Genomic DNA, 22,081 nt, shown 5'->3' with positions numbered 1-22,081 from the left:
ATCCCCAGTGTCGGCCATTAGAACGGAGGATGAATGCCACATTATTTCCATTAGCAGTAGACAAATCTTATTGAGTCTATCTACTTTATTGATAAATGGAAAGTACATGGAGTCTATAAGATTATTTCTTTTAGTTCTATTTTTAACTGTGAAAGCTGGTTCCTAAAGGAACCTTTTTTTGTTGTTGCATGAGAGCTCAGAAAGCAAGGTGGGCAGGGAAATGAGAGCATGGGCACCACCCATTAATATGGAGGGGCAGTTCGACAGGGGGAAATGTTGTGTGTGTGTTACACATAAGGTACGGGGTAGTGTTTCTCATGCTCCTTGATTACAGCTTCAATAGCACTTCAAAATTACTCGCCCCTGCAGAGTGGTGTGTTGCAGTATATACAGAGTACTGTTGTCTTCGAAACATATGGATCGACAGCCTCTTTTATCGCTTGCAAGGTAGCTGGTGGGACGTGGTGTCCCACAGAAGAAGGCTGTGTCGTAAAAGTATTGGTGGAGAAAGATGAGGTGGAGGAAGGCAGCCTACTACTTGCTAAGAAAGGAACAACCTTTCTGAAAACATTGCAGTGGTTGGATTTGGTGTGGCGGCGCATGCAGTTGGTCCCGTAGGACTACTGTCCAGGTAGTCTGCGACTGAGTATAACAGTGCATTTCACTTTGGTAGCTTTAGCCTTTGGTACTTTCCCAACAGTGGTAAAGAACTGCCACACCCATGATTATCTCTGGGTGCTAGAGGTAGGCACTTCCTCTACCTCATCTTCTTGGTCCACTTCATTGTCTTTGGAAATACTGACCTTTTTTTGTTGTGTAGGTCCTCCTCCTGCTGGTTGTGGCTCTTGGGGAGAAGAGATGGCAATAGCTTATGCCATTTTTAAGCAGTTCTCTAATATTCGTCCAGGTATCTGCTTTGTGCTAGATTGTTAATGGATGAGTAAGAATAGGTGTAGGAGCTGTGCAAGGGTAAATTCCAGCTAAAAAGATCCTAAACCAGCAGAAAATGCAGGTCCGGACTGTTTGCGAAGCACAGACTTGTTCGCCAAGTGCAGACATGTTCGCAAAAACGTCATCATGCCACGCGCGAGCGTGCGGTCATGTAATACTGTCCGGATAGTCTGCGATGATGTCAGAAGTTTGCGGACATGGACAAACACAAAAACACTGGAAAAAGTTGCAAAGAGTGTATAGAAGTGTTAAATATGATAATAGAAGGTGGGGAATGGCAGAGTTTTATGGTGAAACTTTGTAAATTGGACACAAATGTTGCTATATTGGGGTAAGTATAATATTAGTAAGCCAGAGGACATTAGTGTGCACTGGTCCAAACCCATGAAATTCACAGAGAAAACATTGTTAAAGGATCATTATGGGTACAAGTAAAACCGAGAAAAAAAAAGAAATTTGCCAGTTATGGTAAGCTAAGCAACCATAACTCATGCCACCACCGTGCACTGCTAAGACTAACACCCAGGACATGAAAGATGACATCATGAATGTTACTGATGACATGACATATGAAAATAATTTTAATAAACATTCCTTACAAGGGGTTGAGTTTATAATGTTGGAAATAAGATGTTAGGTGTGATTGGGAGAACTATCATGAACTACTTAATGTATCTAAGAATGTTCTCTTGTAAACAAATCATTATATTCTAGGGTTGTTGTTAGCAGAGGAACCTAATCATACATATAGGTAATGGTTGCAGCAGGCACCATAGAAACCCACTGATTGGTGGCTACTTCCCATTTGAGGCCGAGCCCCCGACCGGAGGCGCAAGCCGGCCACGCACCCTAAGGGCCGTGTCCAAAAGGGCCTGTCTGTGGCTGTCCGCGGTGGGGCCACAAAGGTACCGCAACTCATTCACCTGGACAAAACTCTGCTCCATTTCCAACCCAGATCCTAACTCACAGACATCACAACCTCAAGTGTGAGTAAAAAACTATAATGCTGTAAAATTCTATGCATGCATGATTTATATTGACCTACTGCTTATTGGCGTACCAATAACCAGCATGCATACAAAGCACAACTGCCTTCAGTACACCTAATGATTGATATTGTTTCCTACACCCGTTTAGTATATGATCTGCATAAGGTAGAGATGTACTGTACCATAACCATGCCTCTCATGCCAGCGCCAAAACAGCACCCTTGAAAGGACTGCAAAGCTTCAACCATACATTTACTAGTACTCGACTTACAAATATCCTGGATAATGCATCTAACTGAATAATTGTACGCCACTCTTCTCTTATCCAGACCACGCACCAACCACAAAAATACTTCTACTATTATGCTAGAAATATTACGTTATATGTATGTATGATTACAAGTATTAACTGCTCAATTTATCTATATATAATCTCTAGAGCTAACAAGAAAACTAGGCCACCGATGCTATGCTGTCGGCCCGACCTTGATGGAATATATTGGCAAATGACCACTGCTACTGCACCAACCTACTACCAACTATTAGCAATATCAGCCTGGTTTACTTTTATCATGTTTCCTTTTTGTATCATACCTCTTAACCTGCCCTGCACAGGATCACACTTCGTCTCCCACGTAAACGGGCTCAGCAGACTAGTGTGCCCCAGACACCACCCTATCCCCTGTCCCATCCCTTTCCTACCCAACATCAAGCCATTCTTTACGGACCATGACCAGTATAACCCTCTGATTGAGTAGTTGCCAACAAACGAAAACATCCCCCATTCCTAGCACGCTTACCCAGAACAACTATCCCAAAAGGAACCACCACCCAACTTCAGTTGCTACAAGATGCAACTGACATATATCTCAGACACACACCACCCCACGGCCTCCCCCCCAATTTAGAACACACTACTAAAGAACAGTGCAAATTGAGCCCATCTCAGCTCACCAGGAGAAATCAACGACTTAGGGCTCGAACTCTTAAATGTCCAGCTACCAATACCTCCACCCAATGCAAGACCTCACGATTCCCATAGTGGTTCGTCCGCCCAACCCATTCACTAATACCCTCTCAAACACCAGCAAGCAGCAAGCCACTCTTAATAAAGCCAGCAACGCCCACTCAACACTGAAAACACAGACTCATCCCAACTCTGAACTCAAACTAGCCCTGATTAACGCACGATCCATAGCTGCCCATGCTCCAGAAATACGTGACTACATAACAGATCAGGAACTAGACATGCTCATAGTGACCGAAACTTGGCTTCACCAAACCTCTGGACCCACTCTTGCCATCGCCATTCCACCCAACTACACTATTTACAGAACGGATAGAACTAAAACAGTTGGTGGGGGAGTAGCTATTATTGCAAAAACCCAACTCAACCTAAGAGCTTGTCCCATTGATAATCCAGAGGGATACGAAATCCTACTCACAAAACTTGCTACCAATCATAAAACCACTATCAACATAGTAACGATATATAGAGCCCCAAACAAAAATTCTCAGCCAGATATAGACATACCATTACTACTTAATCCACTGATCAAACCCAAAACAAAATGCATCGTCCTTGGTGACCAGAACCTCGGGTTTAATGATAGCCAAGATCACAAAGCTGAAGCATTACACAGTGCCTTCAGAGACATGCTATTCACACAACTCGTGAATGCACCTACCCACAACAAAGGTATCCTTTTGTGTACCCACTAGGTGAGTCTCGGTAAGGAGAGTGAAGTCCGGAGAGTGCCTGTTGAGGAATTACAATATCATTTTGTGTTTAATACTTGAACACATCCCGTTTATGTTCCATGTTAGGACCGTGACAAGGTTGTCAGCTGCCATCCACCCAAGACATCAAATCTCAAGCCTTTGATCCTGCGTGATCCCCCTCCCAAATGTTCCCCATGCTTGACCCCTGAGGAAACCTGCCGCCCCCGTATCCCCCCCACCTATGCCAAGCGATGTCAACCCAGTGACCAATCATAGAACAAGAACAAAAAACTCCCCCAATTCTCCCACCTTGCACATCTCCCCCAACTGAAGCACCTGTCGGCCAGGCTTGTGCAAGAACCCACACAAACCAAAAAACACACCCATGCATGGGGTACCCGCTGCTGCGGCCACTTGAGATGCCAGAGGCAGGCCTGTCCCTTAGCCTCCCCCAGTCCAGAGGTTTTTGTTTTACTGTTGCTTCTTCATAAAGCTCCTCCCTGCTATGCCAATACCCAATGCCAACTCTCACCTCAGACTCATGCTTCCTCTCCTCGACACAGGATGCCATTGTTATCTACTGGGGAATTCGGGACTTGCAAAAACAGTGGAGCTGATGACGGCACTGGCTTGGCTACTGCTGCGACCCTCTCATCGGCATACGGGTTCCTGTCCGCTGGATGTTAGTCTCATACCACTCCCATGCTTCCCATGGTGTGATGAAGAGGAGCGCCTTTGGCCCATATTAAACTTTCAGTTGCAAAGGGAAGAAAAAGGGCATATTTAATACCGCTAGATAGCAGCTTTTGCTTGATAGGCTCAAAAGATTGACGTGCCCTCTGCACCTATCTTGTGTAATCCAGAAAGAGCCAGATGCAGAAGCCATTATTGGTGCTCGTGCCTACTGCCGTGACCATCTGCAGCAGGGTGTCCCTGTCTCTGAAGTTCAATAATCGTGCAATAACAGTTTGTGGGTGAGCTCCTGGCACCATTCTGCCTGTGGGCATCCTACGGGCCCATTCCACTTAAAAGAAGTTTGAGAGTTTCTTTGGTGCCATTAGGTTTGGCAGCCATTTTCCGAGAAAATGCTCCATATTGAGACCCTCTGCTCTTTCTGGGAGCCCCAGAATGCAATGGTTGTTTTGCCTCGACCTCCCTTCACTGTCTTCCACCCTACTCTCCTGGACTCTGAGCTACTGCGACACCATCACTAGTTGTTTTTCCATCTTCTTTACTGCGTTCTCTCTGTCCGATATCCGCTGTTCTGCCTCTCCCATTCTCAAGGACGTTCTGCCGCAGGAAGAAGACCTCAGATGCCAGTCCATCGATTTTTTCTTTTTTTTTTCTCCACCGACGTCCGCGATTCAGCTATGGCACCCATGATGTCACTGAGTGAAATGCTCGGGCCCTGGGCTAGATCCACGCCACCGGGGGCTTCCTTTATTATGGGTTGTGCTTTAACCATGCCAGACACAACAAATTGCTCCATTTTGCTTTGTTGTGTAGCTTTCTTAGTCTTTTTCTTTGCCATAGTAAGATTGGATGGGAGCCCCTGCCCTGTTGAGCACCCCCCAGACCCACCTTTTCAGCTTGTTCCAATGGCCCACATGCCACCTGGGGTGATGTCCGTCCGGGAGCTGTTGCCTCGTACCCTCAATGCCAGGCCACCATCCCTACACCTTATTGTGTCCAGAGTCTCGTTCTGGTGGCTCTCCCCGCTGCAGTCACCTCCCCACTTGTGGGCTGCTCCTAATGTCACTGATTGTCTCCACTGGCGTCTGCTCCTTGGCCCCCAGCCCCTCACTACCACATTCCTGGCAGCCAATGCACTTTCCTTATGTTTTAATGCTCATCAATGTCACTGCATCCCCCTCTCTGGTGCCCGGCACAGCCAGCAGATCATAGACCGCCTCCACATCGCAGGCCCTCCTGACCGCAACACTTGCCCAAGCCTCCTCTCACAACTGGGGCTGCTGCTATTCATCCGGCGCCCCCTTCGCCACTACTGGAGAATTCTTAATACCACTAGTACCCCTACTACCCGTACACCCCTCCTGCAAGCCAGTCCCCCGGTGTCTGGAGGTTTGGTGCCCCTTATCTGATGTTTGTGTACTGGGCCTGCTATTCCCATGCACTGGGCCCGTGTGGGCAGCCATTCGTGATCTGGCTTACCGCCCGTGGCACCTCCTTAGAGTGATCAGAGTTATTGGAGACTGGAGTGCTTCCACTGCATTCCCATCTACGCACGCCTTCCAGCTTGGCTCCTCCTCCAATCCATAGCCCACTGGCCCGCAGCTACCACTCTTATCAGATAGTGAATCCTCAAACTGGAGGACCCGTAGCTCAGCCGACAGACACACAGCACCACCCGGTCTATTGCAGTCATGCCTCCTTCTCCTCGACCCACCTCGTGGGAAACTGCCCAGATTTTCCATGAGTGCTGTCTTGCTCGGCTCCCCCTTCAATCCGCGGCTTGCCAATCCGCAGCCTCTGCACTGCTGCCAGACGGCGGGTCTTCATACTGGAGATTTTATGGAGCAGCTGGCGGGCTCCCAGTACCCCTGGCCCTCCAGCAATATGGCAGCCGTGCCTCCTTCACCTCGGCCCGCTGAAAGGGAAACTGTTGCATATCTTCACCCCCGGCCACCGATTGAGCCCAGAGCGCTGCTGGCGACCGCCGGCACTTGACGATCTTTCCCCTCTCGGCCGGAAATGTATTCATGCAGCTTGTATGGTAGGATTAGTAACATTGGGGGTCATTCCGAGGTTGGAGGTAAGGGATTACCGGTGCCTGTAAGGGCACCGATGGCGGTAATCCCTTACCTCCGTATTCCGAGTTACCTTTGCGGGTCCCTCTTTACCTCCTGCTTTTAGCAGGAGTAAATTACGGGACCCGCAAAGTGACCTTGGAGTAAATTACGGCACCGTAATTTACGGTGCCGTAATTACCTCCTTCCCCATTCCCATTGAGCCCTATGGGGGCAGAAATGGGGATGGGGAAGGGCTATGGTGAATGGGGAATTACCGGTCCATCCAACCTTGGAATGGACCGGAAATTACTCCATTCACCATGCCGGTATTCCATGGAGTAAATAGCTCCATGGTTGCCAACCATGGAGCTATTTACTCCATGGTGTAGTCCTAACTCGGAATGAGGGCCATTATCTATTCAGCCTCACAGAGCGATGATGTCCTACGACTTGTTCATCTGCTGCGCAACAGCGCCCCCCCCTGAAACAAACCTTGTTGATGCTACAAACTACCTCAGCATTGTTAATTGGTTTATGAACCTGCTTCAAGTTTCCCTTGAGGTGCACCAACCCCATTTCAGTCGATTAAGGTCCAGAGTCTTAGGTTAAGTCCGAACCCTATGAAGACCATGGCTCAATGAATCCTGCCACAGAAGCATGTTAAGGATCGTTGCCTTATTTTTTGGTGTCCTTGGACAAACAACTTTGCACATGTAGTAACAAGACCCCACATACAATGTGCTCATTGAAGGAGGCTGTATCCGTTCCGACTTTCGGGCCAGCAACATTCTTGGAGATGCACCACCAGGTATGGACCTTTCCAGCATTCTTCAGTTGTGATTTCCAAGAGTGCCCCCCCTTCCAAAAATGCCATCCTTTTGAACCACTCAAGTACAACAGATGTCTCATCTGTGAGCAGCATGTCTTCGATGTCCTCACATTGCTTGATCTACTGTTTTGGGTGCATCACCCACTTCTTCTTTTTCAAAGAAAATAACTGACAGCATAAAACACGGTTACCACAATGTACACACACAAACAATGCATATGAACACTGCACAACATGTAAAGCTGTTTTTACCCAATTAGGTGACAGGCCCAATACAGCTTCCCCCCTCAGTGCTTCACCCTGCTCCTTCACCCAAAACACCATGAATTAACTGTTCATAAACAGTGCATATCAGCACAAACTGTAACTAAGACTGATTATTGTATCCCCAGAGGTTACACTTATTTTGGCTGTTGGTAACATAGAAGGCAGACCCAAACATTTTTGTGTGCTTTCTGTGACTTGTAGTTCTGTTTGTTTCCATTACAAAACCAAGACTACAAGTTACATAATACAAAACAAAATTCATGACCAGATAAGCACCTAATGGAATGGATCATGTTGGCAAGTATGTGCACTGTAGGAACACTTGTTCAAATGCAGCACAGCCCACCCCAACATCTCAGCCTAGTAAAGTGTGACTCACATGGCAGTCTTCCATTTAGAGCTCAGGCTTCGCTGAGAATGTAGATGGCTTGGTTCGTAACTTTATTCCCATGATGAGAGAAAAACACAGATGTGGGCTGGGTCCCAATTTGCCCATTGTCTGCCTTAATCGGGGAGTCCATGATCTCACATAGGTGCCTAAAGGTAGTACTGCAAAAAAATGTATGCATAGGAATTGTAGTGGTCAGATCTCCTTTTTTACATTTGAGACGGAAACTGGGAAAAGTGAATGTTCCCATTGTGCTGTATTGGGAAGAGGGACCTTTTAGGAGGCGTAAAGAAGCGAGAAAGTAACATCCTCTGAAAAATGACGAACTGGAGTTATCGAACACTGTTGGAAAGTTTGCTGCATATGAACCCAGACCACCAAGCTGCGAGGCCATTTGTTCCTCAAGCATACACACATACACCAATTTAGATCATGTCTTGTTTATCTATGTTTTATCAGTGGGCAGACAAGAGCAACACAATTAAAATTAAAAAAGGGCACCTTGAATAGGGGAGAAGTGAAACGCAAACCCAGTCCCATTACAAATCACTATTAGGAGATGAGTGTCCAAACCACTTCGCAACCAATGTTGCAACCTTGAAGTCTGTGCAAGCATAAATAAGCCCTAACACAGCCAGACACATCATTATGTATCACCATGCAGTTGCGTGGGCCAAAACCTTGTTCATGGGCAGCGCGTTTCCCATCTATTGCCAAACAATGGACAGAGTGCGGAGATGCCATTAGTTTCTCCCTAGGTCTACTGGAGATGGGAAAACAAGAAATAAACCATCAAAGGGTTAGTCACTGAGACAAAGGGTCCGATTCATAGTCACCGCAAAGTACTTAGCGCCTAGAACAACTTTGCGCCTACTTACATACATAAAATGTAATTGTGCGTTCCACGTATTCACGGATTTCAAAGTGCAAAGTAACCTGAGGCACAAAGAAAACTGAGTTGCGCCTAGAACGTCCACAACACGCCCCCACGCAAACTAAAACCAGCGGCAAATACCAACCTTTGCGCCTACATTTTCCCCACCATCCAGCACCCCGGCGATACTGAGTGCCGTCACCCCGCAACCCAAGGTAGCACCCCGGCGATACTGCATATGGTCTTCTGTAACTCTAGGCTGCACGCCACTAATCTGCGTAGACCCTGTTCTGATATCGTTACCCACATTTCTCAATGTCTTGCAGAATGCCCCACTCCCGATCTCTAAGAAAATATTTGGAGGGATAGACGGAACCCTGAGGGAGCTTCTGGGGCGGTGCAGACTCGTTTTGCCCTTAGGACCCTCCAGCGATCAGTTTGGGAGGGAGGGATCAGTCTACTCATCTTGCAACAATACTATTGGGTAGCGCAGTTGTGAGTTGTCAACAACTGGCTTCACAGCAACACAGCATTACCACATACTGTATTGGAAAAGGGGTCGATGGGGGAAAGACCCTGGTTCTGATATTGTATGGGAAGAAAGGAGGGTGAGAAGGGCTCCCGCTCATGACGCGACATGTAGTGCAGATCTTGGCCCACAGCACACACTCACATTGGGTGGGGAGGGAGGCTGACGCTATGCAAACCACTTGAGAAAATGTACACCTCCCAGAGCTCTGTAAAATGGGTTACTTCAGGAACTGGGAGAATCTTGGAATCCGATACTTAAGGGCGGTGGTGCAGGGGGGTGGTCCTCTTTCATTTGAGTGCCTTAAGAACAAGTTTGCCCTTGCCGAGGGGGAAGGTTTTCGATATATGCAACTGAAACAGGCACTAAAATTGTAGTTTCCTGATATGGGGGAAATCCCACAACGCTCTCTGCTGGAAGCAAATATACTGCCAGTTTGAATTGAGAGGTCACGTCAACGCTGTATCAAATAATATCTGCCTATGAGGCCTGGGAACTAACCCGTCCGAGGAACAGGTGGGAGCGGGATGTAGGCATAATGGAACCCGAGGAGTGGGTGGAGGCGCTGATGTTACCACAGGAAATCGGAATATCTGCCAGGCTCCGCCTCATACAGTACAAGATTCTACATAGAGTTTACTACTCCCGTACCAAACTGTATGCATGGGGGTGTGCAGATGATCATTTTCTTCTGTGCAGAGGGTCGGGTACACATTTTATCACACCCTGTGGGAATGCGACCAGGCCCAAATTTCGTGGTGTGAATGTGTAGTCAAATATACTGGTACCAGAAGTCCCGAAAGACCCGAAATGTATGTTACTCAGGATATGGGGGGAGGCGTGGATCGCAAAATGTGAAAAGACATTCTTGACAGTGGCCTTGGGACTAATCAAAAAAGTACATGCCTCATTGTGGGGGTCCCCAGATCGACCGAGGCTGTACTGTTGGAAACAGTGAGATGGACAGGTGCATGGCCCTGGAAAGGAGGGTTTATAACGTTCGGGGATGCCCAGCAAAGTTCATGAAAGTTTGTGGTAAATAGGAGGGGAATGGGGAGGGGGGTAATGGTTAACTGTTGGGATGGTCGACTGCACGGTAAAGGGAGATTGATGGATCCACTGGACAGATGTAGCAAGACCACTAAATTCGACCTTATTTGCAGTTTACTCGTGTATGTTGCAATGTCAAGCGATGGAGTTCTTCTTATGGTGACTCTCTTTGTTTTTTCCTCTTTATTCTTTGCTGTTAAAACAATAAAATGTTTTATTAAAAAGAAAACCAACAACAAGGTTTGTTTCAAGTACTTTCACAGGTCATTTGCTGCAGACCAATTCCCTATGTTAAAAATGTCCTACAAGTGGTTGTTGAAAGGAATGGGGCTGCAACTAATATGTAATGTGTGAACTTGGTGAGTATTTGAAAACATGTTCTATGAATTCAATCTTCTTTTGGTCTTCACATGACTCAAATAAAACAAACATGTGATTCTGTATGATTCTGTATGAGCATACGCTATGTCATTCTCACTTGGTAAGTGGGTCCTCCAGGGGGCATAGAACCAGCTTGTTGACACAAAAAGCAGGGAATAAATAAAAATGATACATTATAACAAAATACAGTATGCTCAGTAGTGTCCACCCTATATAGAACAACAAGTTAACATTGGTGGAGCGGATCAAAACCTGATGCCCAGTTGATTGTGGGGTGGCGAGGGGGGGGGCTTCAACAGGATTGAACCCTGGTTCCCAATTCCTTGTGGAAAAGCCAGGTAGGCACTTAATATTGTGTCCGCCTATGTTCTAGGGAAAGACAGGTGTCCATGAAGACAGATGTTCTTGAATAGATCTCTACTTCATTCTCTCCTCCTCATCTTCATAGGGCATTAATGTGTTATGGCCATGGCATGTAGGGGCAGGTGCTTTGACCCTTGTTGACAGACAAGGAGTCACCTAGTCTGAAATGATGAACAGCATCTTTGAACAGTAGCCAAGTAACAGAGATACATTTGTGCCAAAATAGTGACACTACCCACATCAAGGGATGTTGGAGATATGTACCGGAAGACATTGTTCACCTATTGCCAGTAGGTTAGACCACAGTTTAGGTCTACCTAGGTCCTGAAGAAGGTCGATGAACATTGGGCTAATTGGAATAACGCAGCTATATTACGACGAAACATTTGAAGATCTTGTGAATAAGCTGAATAAGCGTAAGAATACTTACGTATAACTCACTTGGAGGACCGGTGGTATTTAGAGGTACCCTTATAACTCATCTGTTTCAGTGGGGTCACATTGCCCCTTCTGCTTACTTACAGGTGGGCATTGTGGCATCCATCTGAGACAGACTTTTTCTCTTCGAGGGCCAACGAGCAGAACGGAAGAAGTCTTCTCCAGCATGCGCCAAAGGAACACCTCCGACACCTCTAGCAAAGATTCAAGTGAGCATGGGGGTGCTTCACTTGAGACCTTGTGGCTGGTGAAGTGGTTATCACATCTAGGTGTGTATTTCTTATTCACAAATTAACCAACTCTGGGCAGGGCTTCCTCTGGGACTCGTTCCAAGTGTCGGCTACGTGGCGCAGGCCAGCTGCAGGTAAAGGCACAGTGCCAACAAGGGTCTCTGCAGAACCCTGTCTGCATTGCAATGCCCACAACGGAAAGGCTTGTGCACAGATTGACAATTTCAGTTTGTTTTACATTTCATTCCAGTAATAGGTGTCGAAATATTAACTCAGCATTTCAATTGAATCACCCTTAAAGGCACATTACTTGTAAGGGGCGCTTTACACTCACGTTGAAGTCTGACCCCAGCCCGCCACCCAAATGGGTACAGGGTGCCCATACTTATCTCGCTGTCAGACACGTCAAGCAATTAAAAGGCAAAATGAGGCTAATCTGTAAAACACTTACACTTTCGGCCCACCTTGTCTTCTGCAGGCAGGTTCCCACCTAATGAATCAGTGGAGCTGGCCACAAAGGATGTGCTCCTATTTCTCTTCTGTTGTTTTAAGTGTTGGGGCAGCGTTAAATGAGATGAACTTGGAAACGCTATTTATTTGTTCTATGCGCGCCTAACAAATGTCCAATAAATAAATAAATAAATAAATACACTTTGTGATTTACTGTGGTACAATTCATGACTTCCAGTAACGTCAGTGGTGGTTGGTACAACTAGCACGGTGGTGAGCATTGCCACCTCTATGTGCCGAGGCTACCTGCAGATAAATATCCACAGGCAATCCACCACTCCGGAAAGAAACAATGGCCCTCATCACAAGCTAGCCGTCCGGATATAACGGTGCCGGTAAAATGGTACCAGCAGCGTTTTCCCGACCAGCTAACTACAAGTTCTGTGGCCGTGTGGTGTTACACCCGCCAGTTCTGACCTGGCGGGTGTAACGTCACTTGCTGCAGACGGATGCAGAAACACTGTGCCAGTGTTTCCACTTCCCCATTCCCGTAGAGTCCTATTGGACTCCACGGGAATGGAGATTTACAGAATGCCGGCTCTGGAATTACCAGATCACCACGGCTGTAACACCCCTGTAATTCCAGCAAGTCCGGAGCAGGTAAATCCCAACTGTTCCAGTGGCAGCCTGCCAGTTTTACTGGCACGGCTACCGCCAGACTAATGTGTATAGAGTGTTGCGAGAGGGAGGATAAGGGGGTACCCTACCAATATGGTGTCTGGTGTTGACACTGCTCCTTTTGCACCAATGTCACATAAGGGGCACCTGGGCATTCAGAGAAGATAACCATGTCTTTCGACTCCATATTCGATGCCCTTGAAGGTTTGTTGGTTGACGAGATGTGCATTGGTTGGCCAAAGTTTCCTGGTTGCCTTGTAATGGACTGTAGTTTCTGCAGAAGTGCAGGGGCTGCGTTCCAATTGGTCTTACATCGTGAAGAACATTTTGAATTAAATTCTGCGAATTAGAAAATCAGGGAGTGAGAGGAAAGTCTGTGACAGAGTCAGAAATCAGAGTAACAGTGAGAATGAATGGGACCTAGCAGTGGGTTCGAAATTACGGTGCGTCAATGAGATTAATCAGGGCCGGACAGTGGGCCTCATTACGAGGTCGCCAGGACCCAGTCAGTGCGACCGGCGGGTTGCTGCTGCCCTCCTAACACCGTTTCCAGCACCTAGCTCCCGGTGCCACCGGGACATTACAAGTCCTGGCGGCCCGGTAAATTAGGCACCGGAAAATGTAAGTCCCATTCCCATGGAGTCGCATAGGACTCCATGGGAATGAGGACTCAGAAGTACCGGCACTGTTGCTAATGGTGCCAGTGCTTCCATGGCATCTATGCCTGCCGGGGACGCTGCGCCTGGCAGAGTCAGACCTGTCGGGCGCAGCAGCCCCAGCAGGCAGACTTGTAGTTTGGCGGTCCAGAAACAAGGGTGCCGGTAAACTTACCAGAATCTTCCAGACCTCCACACTTGTTAGGAGGCCCGGTGGGTTAGAAATCAAGGGGGTGGCCGTAAGATAAATCAGAGACAGGCAGCGAGTTAAAAATTAGGGTGTGACAGCTACAGTTAGATGAATCACAGCCTTACAGTCAGATAGAAATCAGAGGACGCCAGAGAGATGAACCAGGGCCAAACAAGGACTTAGAAATCATAAGGAGCAATTGAGAGAACTTGGTAGCCTACGGTGAGTTAGGAATTGGGAGTTTGCAGTGACATCAATCAGGGCATGACATTGAGTTATAAATCAAGGGATGAACATGACGGAATTTGGGACATAATGGTGAGTTCGAAACCCAGAGGTGACCGTGAAGGTAATTCGGACCCAACGGTTAGCTAGAATAGTGCTTTGCAACCTTTTCGGCATCATTAACCCCTAATATTTTTCAGTACGTCATTCAGACAGTGGCAGATGTTGAACTTCGAAACAACATGAGGGTGACTAGCAGCCCTTTATTGCATGCAACAAGCAATTGCAAAAGGCATGTCTGGCTGGGCCCTTGGTGGTTTCAGTAGGTACTTTACCCATGGATTTATTTTCATGCTGCCAAGTGGCGCACTGTAAACACAATTTTCTAGCTATACTTTTTAACGAAAAGCTGTGTTTTTCTTAGCAGTTCTAAGGAGGAACACTTGAAATATTCCAAACGTCCAAGTCTGCAAAACAATCCTGGCACACATGTCAAAGCAGAGCTCTCCTATTTGCAGCATCAAAAAGGCTTGCTTAAAGGCTGTTTACTCAGAAACCATACCTTGACTACTCTTGGCTACTGGTAGCCCCCATGGATGAAAATGTAAGGTTGCAAGCTACTAGCCAGGAATAAAAAGGTACTTGTTCACTCAGTTCTCCACATACACACACCACAACATTACTTATTTGCCAAAGTCAAATATCACTCGCCAATGGCTAGTGGCAGGTGCACATTTTGAGGCGTGGCCTACTGTGTCTGCCTAAGCCTTGCTTCTTGTGCACGGTTCACATTCTCTGAGCCATGGAGACACCAGGAAATTTTAAACAGGTGCTGCCCATGGCGATATGTGTAGTATGAAAGCATATCAACATAACACAATATGCCCTTCTTTTTCAAAACTGGGGTAGTCTACAGAGCATGTGCAGTGAAGCAGACCCTTCATCACTGCACATGCTCCAGCTGCCGTCTCACCTTTTGCTGCCCACCGCCAGTAATGCTTCCCCAGCCGAAAGTCTAACATGTGTGTGTCTGGTTAAAATTCATCCTACATGTCATTTGCCACAGCATCCACCCTGTCTCTCACCCCATCATTCAAACACAGCCCAATACTGATCTCATTCACCCCTTGGTTACCAACCCACCTATTTATGAAGCATGAGGTAGAAGACAACGGGATGTGTAATGCCTAGATGGGCTACAAGGCATAAAATAAGCATAGCATAGCAATTTGCTATGCAATTCTGTAGGTTTACTAATTAAATTGGCACTTGAGTAGCAAAGCTAGCTATTTGAGTTACCCTGTTTAATGAAAGCACAGCTCGTCCTGCATTCATCTCTTGCCTTCAAGACTCTCTCAACTCTCTTTACTCTGTTTGCTGCAAGTGCAAAGGGGCTAAGGGAGAGACAGTGTAGTAATAATCCTCTCCTCCACTCTTAAGTGCCAAAGGCATGTGTGGGAGTGCTAGGCAAGACTTTGTTTTCTTTTTTCAAATAACGGCAATCCAGAAGTTATTGAGCAGATACTTTTATTATGCTAACTATATCCTGTCTGGAAAAGGCAGGTATGTGTTCACTTTATTTCTTTTTAAAGACTATCATGCTACGCCATTCCTACAACTTTAAGTTGTTATATAATGCATAATTACAGCATTGCCACTGTAAAACACTGACTTGTCTCCATGCTTTACAGTATAGTTTAGGTTTATCTAAATTTCAGTGTCAACTATATTTCCTTTTGTTGGGGAAGATGATGAGTGAACACATTTGAAGAGCCACGTGACCAAATTCTTTTGATGGCAAGCTTAGTTCTGTAACCTGCTAGTTGCAGGCATCTGTGCAACTCATGCTCAACCCATGAGTTGATCCCATACTCACTGACATTCTACCTTATCAACCTGTTACTATATACCAGCTACCCCGAAAGTGAGATGGCCACAAACTACAATATTCCACCTAGTTTACCCAGCTCTCTGCCTACTACACCATCCACTCTGCTTAGTCTCTTACTTTCTATCCTCCTGCTTAATGAATTCACAAAGCTAACTAGATGTTAACGCAAAGTAGTGATCAATAGTTCCATCAAGTCTGTATATCTACAGATCTACTTCAACACCATAGACTGTAGTTAGCCTCCAAAGCTTGCTATGCTCTATGATTATGATTGCATTATATATTAGCAACTGTGGAAGAACTGGCCAGACTATTTTCAGAGCCTTTTTTATCATATACATTTATTTATTTATTTGTGTCCATTCATGCAGCTAGCCTTTTACATTTTACAGACACTCATCCATGGCTTTCAAAGTCCTTTCAGCCACTCACATAGTCTAGTACATTTTATGAAGGGAGAGTACCATTTGGAGTGGACGTTTGAAACTTTTATTTAACATTTGCTTTTTTTGCCGTAAATTTCAAATAAAAGTTTCACTGTGCATGGCAGGCCTCTGGGTGGAAGTAGTGTGCCAAACATAAAGTGGGTTTGTGGTGACATGCACCATTTTTCCGAAAGTGTATTTAAATTTGTTATCATCATGGGACGACTGCATTTCTCTGAGGTCGAGTAGATAAACTAAGTGACACGATCTGCAGGTCAAATGGATCGTAAAGAATTTGCAAGGCGCGACTCATCTCTCTAATGTCTTACTTCAGTGGTAAACAAAACTGATGTATTGTTACTCATTTTATGTAATGCGTACCAATAACTCCTTGTGACAATAAAAATATTAGTACAATATTGCTAATCAAATGGATTTGTTTGCTAATCCCAAACATTGTAATTAGCAAACTTTGCTAATCAATTTTAAAAAACAAATACATGCCTTGGGCTATAACAAAGCCACCTGGCTCTATCTACCACGCAAGCATCACATAAGCGTCCAGAATTGGCAAATATCTCCACGTTTTCATGGAAAGCATGGCAAACGAGTATCATCAACATTCTTACATTTTCAGGAAAGTATTTTTTGTAATCAAATAATTTGTTATGGCCATCTACGAACAATCCCATATTAGATTCATTGTGTTTAAAATAATTTAATACTCCCAGCCTAGACCCCTAATATCCGCAAGAGAGCTTGAGCGATGCCTGGCCATTCCAACTATCGGGACAGATGCGCAAATATGCTCATCACCACGTGACCGGTGGGTGAGGAAACTGCTGCATAACAATAATTGACGAATGCCATGACAAGAACAGATTCTCATATTCTGTTTCAGCTCAGGTTATAGTTGGCACAGTGACACAATATAGACTCTTGCCAGTGGAACATAAGAGGGTATTCTTTGGTTAACTATAGCATTGCAAGCCTCTGGAATCATCTTTTGTCCCAGCTACCCATATGGAATGGAAAGCAGATCGCTGAATATGTCAGATACACGTAACTGTCTGAAATAGGATCAGCATTGCTTTAATAATGTTCGATGCGCGCTGCATAATTTCATTTACATGACAGGTATCCTCTGCGTATTAGGCAATTTGCTTCAATAAAAGCAGTGAAAAGGTTTACTGTGTCTTATAAGGCGCACTTTGGTTTTCAAATTATTAATGTATTTGTTCATTTAGATTTTTGTACCCCGCTGGGCATGTTACATTTACAAAGTACAATATCTAATATACAATTAATCTAATAATGGTTTGTATTGAGCAAACACTGAATGAGAAAATACCAGAGTGGAAAATATACAGACAATGAATAGGGAAGCCATTTTCTATTAACTTCATAAATGTACAGAAAATAGCCTACTGTGATTTGGTATCAGCAAACTCGTGAAGGCCTGGCTAGTAGCACTCAATATTAGATGTTCAGTGGTGTGCTCCATAATGCGTTCTAGTTGAAAAGATCTTTTTCTTAAGATCTTTTCACCTAAAAAACAATTTTGAAAGAACTCTCCATGCCCGCACAGAGCGGTTTTTCTAAATGGAACAGTCACGCGCCAGCTGCACACAAGTGCGCGCAGGGGCTGACAGTCACGTCGAGGCCCGGAATCACAGGACGAGGAGAACGGGTAAGTGTGCGTGTGCGTTGGTGTATGTATGTGTTTTGGTTTGGGGGAGTGGGGGCATGAGCGGCGGGGAGGAACAATGGAGGGCTCGGGGGTGAAACCCCCCCCCCAAAATATAGAATTTTTAATGCATTTTAAAAAGGTCTCATGAGAGAAAAACCTTTACAATACTGGTTTTCCGATCAACATAAAATCGGGCATTGTAAATCAGTCTTTGTTACTTGAGATCTTTAAAATGAGGTCTTTTCTCATAGTACCTCATAAGGATGTGCTGATGTATTTCACTCTTCGAAAGATGTCATCTCAACTTTTTTAAAAAAAAGAATTTGGCCGTTTTCTTCATATGATGTTTGCTTTGTTGGCTGCTTGGTTATACTGAGCAACATGTGTGAGGCACATTGGAGCCGAATGTGTGCCACGGGTGCCTTGGCATGCTTCTGGCACACCACACCACACCTCAGCCTATCAGAAGTAACTGCACTGCCAGATACATCTCCATGGTAGCAGATCTAATGGCATTGCTTATGGAAGTACCCTTAGCCTGTAGCACCCCAACAAAAGGTTTCTTTAAAAGGCGAACCTGCATTCATTATATCTATAGGAGCACACATTACACAAAAAGTACTCATTTCTTCTCAAATAGGTTTTATTTTTGTATAAAAAGGAAACATGTTTGAAAGGCATGCCACAATGTAACAAAAAATGAAGTGAAAAGGCAAACCGTTTACATAAAATCTTTGATCACAAGCAAGAGAAGGAGCAACCACTAGGAAAATCCTCAGATCATTGAGAATTGTACCTCCATCGCAGGGAATTAATGTGAAAAGCAGCGAGATTACTGTAACTTGCACCAAAAGCCAATTTACACCTATAAGAATTCGTGCAAGTTGAAGCTTTTGCATGAATAATATATGGAAATAAATTCACACACTACGTAATACACAAATAAAAAATTGTCCAATATGAGAGCATTTCCATCAGTGTTTCTTTTTATTTCGTGAACGCAGTAAGAGTTTTTAAAAAACGAGACATCAAAAAGTGTGCGCCCCAAAACAAGAGCTGGGGAGCCAGAAACGATAGCAGAACATATGATCCGTTATTGGCAGCAACTGATGATCCTAATCACGGTGACTGAAGGGATATTTGTCCAAAAAATAAAAGTTGACAGGCTGCTGACGAATACAATTGTTATCAGGGTGATAACATCTTAGAATCTTGGCCAAAACGTGACAAATGCCCTCGCAAAAAACACGCCGAAATGGCGAGAGTGGTTTCAGCTTTTCGCCGACAAAGTGCATCAGTCATGAAGGATATCTAGGTTGGGGAAGCGGCTTTTTTTCTGCAAACCACTGTGGCGATGTACAGTTAATGTTGCCATGAACGTGGGGCAATTCAGATTCTAATCACCGTGCAATGCCCGCGGAAGGCTCCACTGGTGCCCGCACTGGTGGTTGCAGGCGCGGCCGCTCAAGTCGCGCAAAGGCACAACATGGGACGTGCGGGGGCGGGAAGACATTGTGAAACTGCGCACACCCTTCAGCACGCCTTCCGCAATGTGCCGAGGCGCTGGGCGGGTCACCCCGCCTCCACGGGCAGTGCTGCGACCTTCCCGGGTGGCGCCTCTCTGACGAGCTTGAGTTGGGGGCCTGGGAAAGGACCTATCTGTTGTTGGGGAGCGTGGGCTTGAGGGGCAGGGGGGTGAAAGATAGGAACACACCACCCTTAATAAATGTAGTAATTCAGTCAACAGATGCCGTCAAAAATATTCAGGTCGCCCCTCGGGTACACTGTGCATTTTGCGGCATGAATGCGAAGGGCACTGCTATCAGGTGCCAACTTAACTTCTTAAAAAAGGGCTATACGAACTTATCCGCTGGCCCAAACTTCCAATTAAGATATGTCCCAGGCCGCAGTGCATTTTTCTAATTCAGTAAACAACCAGTGCTGCGCACTTTGGGGAGTCATTTATATGAACATTGCACAGATTTTTCTGGCATTGTGGTGCAACCAATACAAAATATCACAACTCCAAAGCCAACTGCGTGGTCCAATAACAACCATTAGTCGCACAGTTCCAAATAAGGAGCACAACAAACTAAAATATATTGGAGGAAACCAGAACATGGTAAGCTTGGAGCCCGCCATCGCGCGAACCGGAACACCAGTCCAATATCGGAGAAAACTCCCCATACCAGATCCCAGGTAAAATATTAAAAACATTCAAAAACACAGGGAAAGACCGCGAATGAAAGCTAATCGCCAGGCAGCAGCACCGTGTGATTCCAGCGGTCTGACAGCGAGTGCAGGGAACAGTGACAGCTGAGGCATTTCGCTTTACGCACGTCCCACACCCTCCCCTCCTCCCCTCAGGAAAGGGTGGTGTCACCACGGGCCACACCCAGAGCCCGGCATGGCCTGTGTGAACCCCGTCGCCCCCCCCTCCCCTCCCCTCAGGGACTTACGCAGCCCCACGACCGGCCAGTGCCCGCGCTGCGCACACGGGGCTGCTGCCAGGGAGCCGGGACTGACAAGTACGCCCTACCTTAGCCTGCAGATACTGAGGGTAGTAGTAGGTGGTGTACTGGGGGTACATCTGCTGTTTCCACACTTTGCCCATGAAGATGGGAATCTGAGCCTGCGCCTTGCAGGGAGGGGTCTCGGGTGCTCTCCAAAGTGCTCCCCGCGGTCTGCTTTGCCCTTCTAGCTTCTGCTGGCTAGTGGCTACGGGCTCACTCACCCCTGCAGCTGCAGAGCACCAGCCGCCGCCTCTACTCCCGCTCCCAGCAGCCAGCACTCCCCGCCCAGCTGCAAGCAAGCCTCGGGAAGCAGGACACGCAGCCCAGTGCCCTCTCCGCGCCAGACGGATCGTGCAGGAGTGCGATCAATAAACTCCCCTAAACTGCAGCGGTGACAGGCGGCAGGGAGCACTGCTGCTTGCGGCTGCTGGCACGAGAGGCAGGAGGCAGCCAGCGGGGGAGGGAAAGAGGAGTGGCCATTTTAATTTCAAGCCTAGAAGGGTCTGAGGTGTGGGTGTGTGTTGCAGCCGCAGCACTCGGAATTTACTGCAAGCCATCTCGATAATTACCTTCAATGTCTTATTGTACGAGCCTGCCAGCTCTTCCATGGTCCTAACAAGCATTTGAAAATGTGGTACATATAAGAAGCAATATGGTAGTTTGGATCTTTTAATGCATATACAATCACAGCCTTTTTGGGGGTGGGGGTGAGTAAATGTGTTGCGAATTGTGTATAACCTCATAAACCTATTTAATGCACTTTTTATGTGAAATGTATGACTAAAAGGTAGCATGTTTTTCCTGTCGAATGGTACCGGGATTATGACATGGCATTTATAGCGCGCCTATACACAAGTGTTTCAAGGCACGACGAGGCAAGGGAGGGGGAACAGAGGGAAGACAGAGACACCGATCATAATAGGCCAGGTGTCATTCAGATCACACAAGTGCAAGGGAAGTGGGTGGAAAGTGCAGAGGGAGGCAGGGGTACAGTGGGATGATAGAATAAATAACAGTAGGTAACGTACAGCCAGCAGGTGGAAAGTGCAAGGGTAAGTGCAGGCATCGAGTGTCAAGTGCTGGTAGTGCGACTCTAGGGGTACAGAAGCAGTCCCCAAGTGCGAGGGTTGCTGGAAAGGCAGTGCAGGTAAGCAACTGGCGCGGAAGAGGACCTGGGCCTGAGATCAGAGGGTGGCCAGGTAACTAGTGCAGTTTCACTATCAGCCAGGAAGTCAGCAGGGGAGAGGAGGAGAAAAATCAGAAGCAAAGAGAAAGGTTTTGAGGAGCTTCCGGAACCGGAGATGATTCTCCTCAAGTTTCATGGAGGCTGTTCCAGAGGGAGGCCCCAGCCGAAGAAAGAGATCTACCACCAACTCGTTGCTTGGAGAAGATTAACCCTGGTGCTACATGCAGCTGTGTAGAGTTGGTAGTGTGCACTGTCTGGGGTTGGTAGTGTATGCACGATGAAGATGCCACACACCAGGATTCGCTTTTCACATGCCTTTCTCCTTGTACTGCGCGGCAGCCTTGCATGTTTTGCAAGCCGAATATCCCCTTCCAAGATGCAACTCCACTGCGTCATGCCTTGTCACACATCTGCTG

The 22,081-nt window shown here is 46.4% G+C and overlaps 1 protein-coding gene across 5 annotated transcripts in view; it reads right to left on the bottom strand.

Annotated features, from left to right (window-relative positions):
• The window catches only part of RBMS1 (RNA binding motif single stranded interacting protein 1), an 834,814-nt gene extending 813,901 nt beyond the window's left edge, over positions 1 to 20,913 (bottom strand). For 2 of the 5 annotated variants that reach the window (XM_069616341.1, XM_069616342.1), the window contains exon 1: positions 20,506 to 20,913. In XM_069616341.1, coding sequence (XP_069472442.1) covers positions 20,506 to 20,580 — 75 coding nt within the window. In that variant the 5' untranslated portion in view covers positions 20,581 to 20,913. The remainder of the gene's footprint in view (positions 1 to 20,505) is intronic. The other 3 variants (XM_069616344.1, XM_069616347.1, XM_069616343.1) reach the window with 3 other exon arrangements.
• Between the last annotated feature and the right edge of the window lie 1,168 nt (positions 20,914 to 22,081).

Source organism: Ambystoma mexicanum, chromosome 9 (genome assembly GCF_040938575.1).
Source record: "Ambystoma mexicanum isolate Mex_15411 chromosome 9, UKY_AmexF1_1, whole genome shotgun sequence".
NCBI lineage: Eukaryota > Metazoa > Chordata > Amphibia > Caudata > Ambystomatidae > Ambystoma > Ambystoma mexicanum.
The sequence above is the reverse complement of the archived record's forward strand: the minus strand, read 5'-3'. Positions and strand labels throughout refer to the sequence as shown.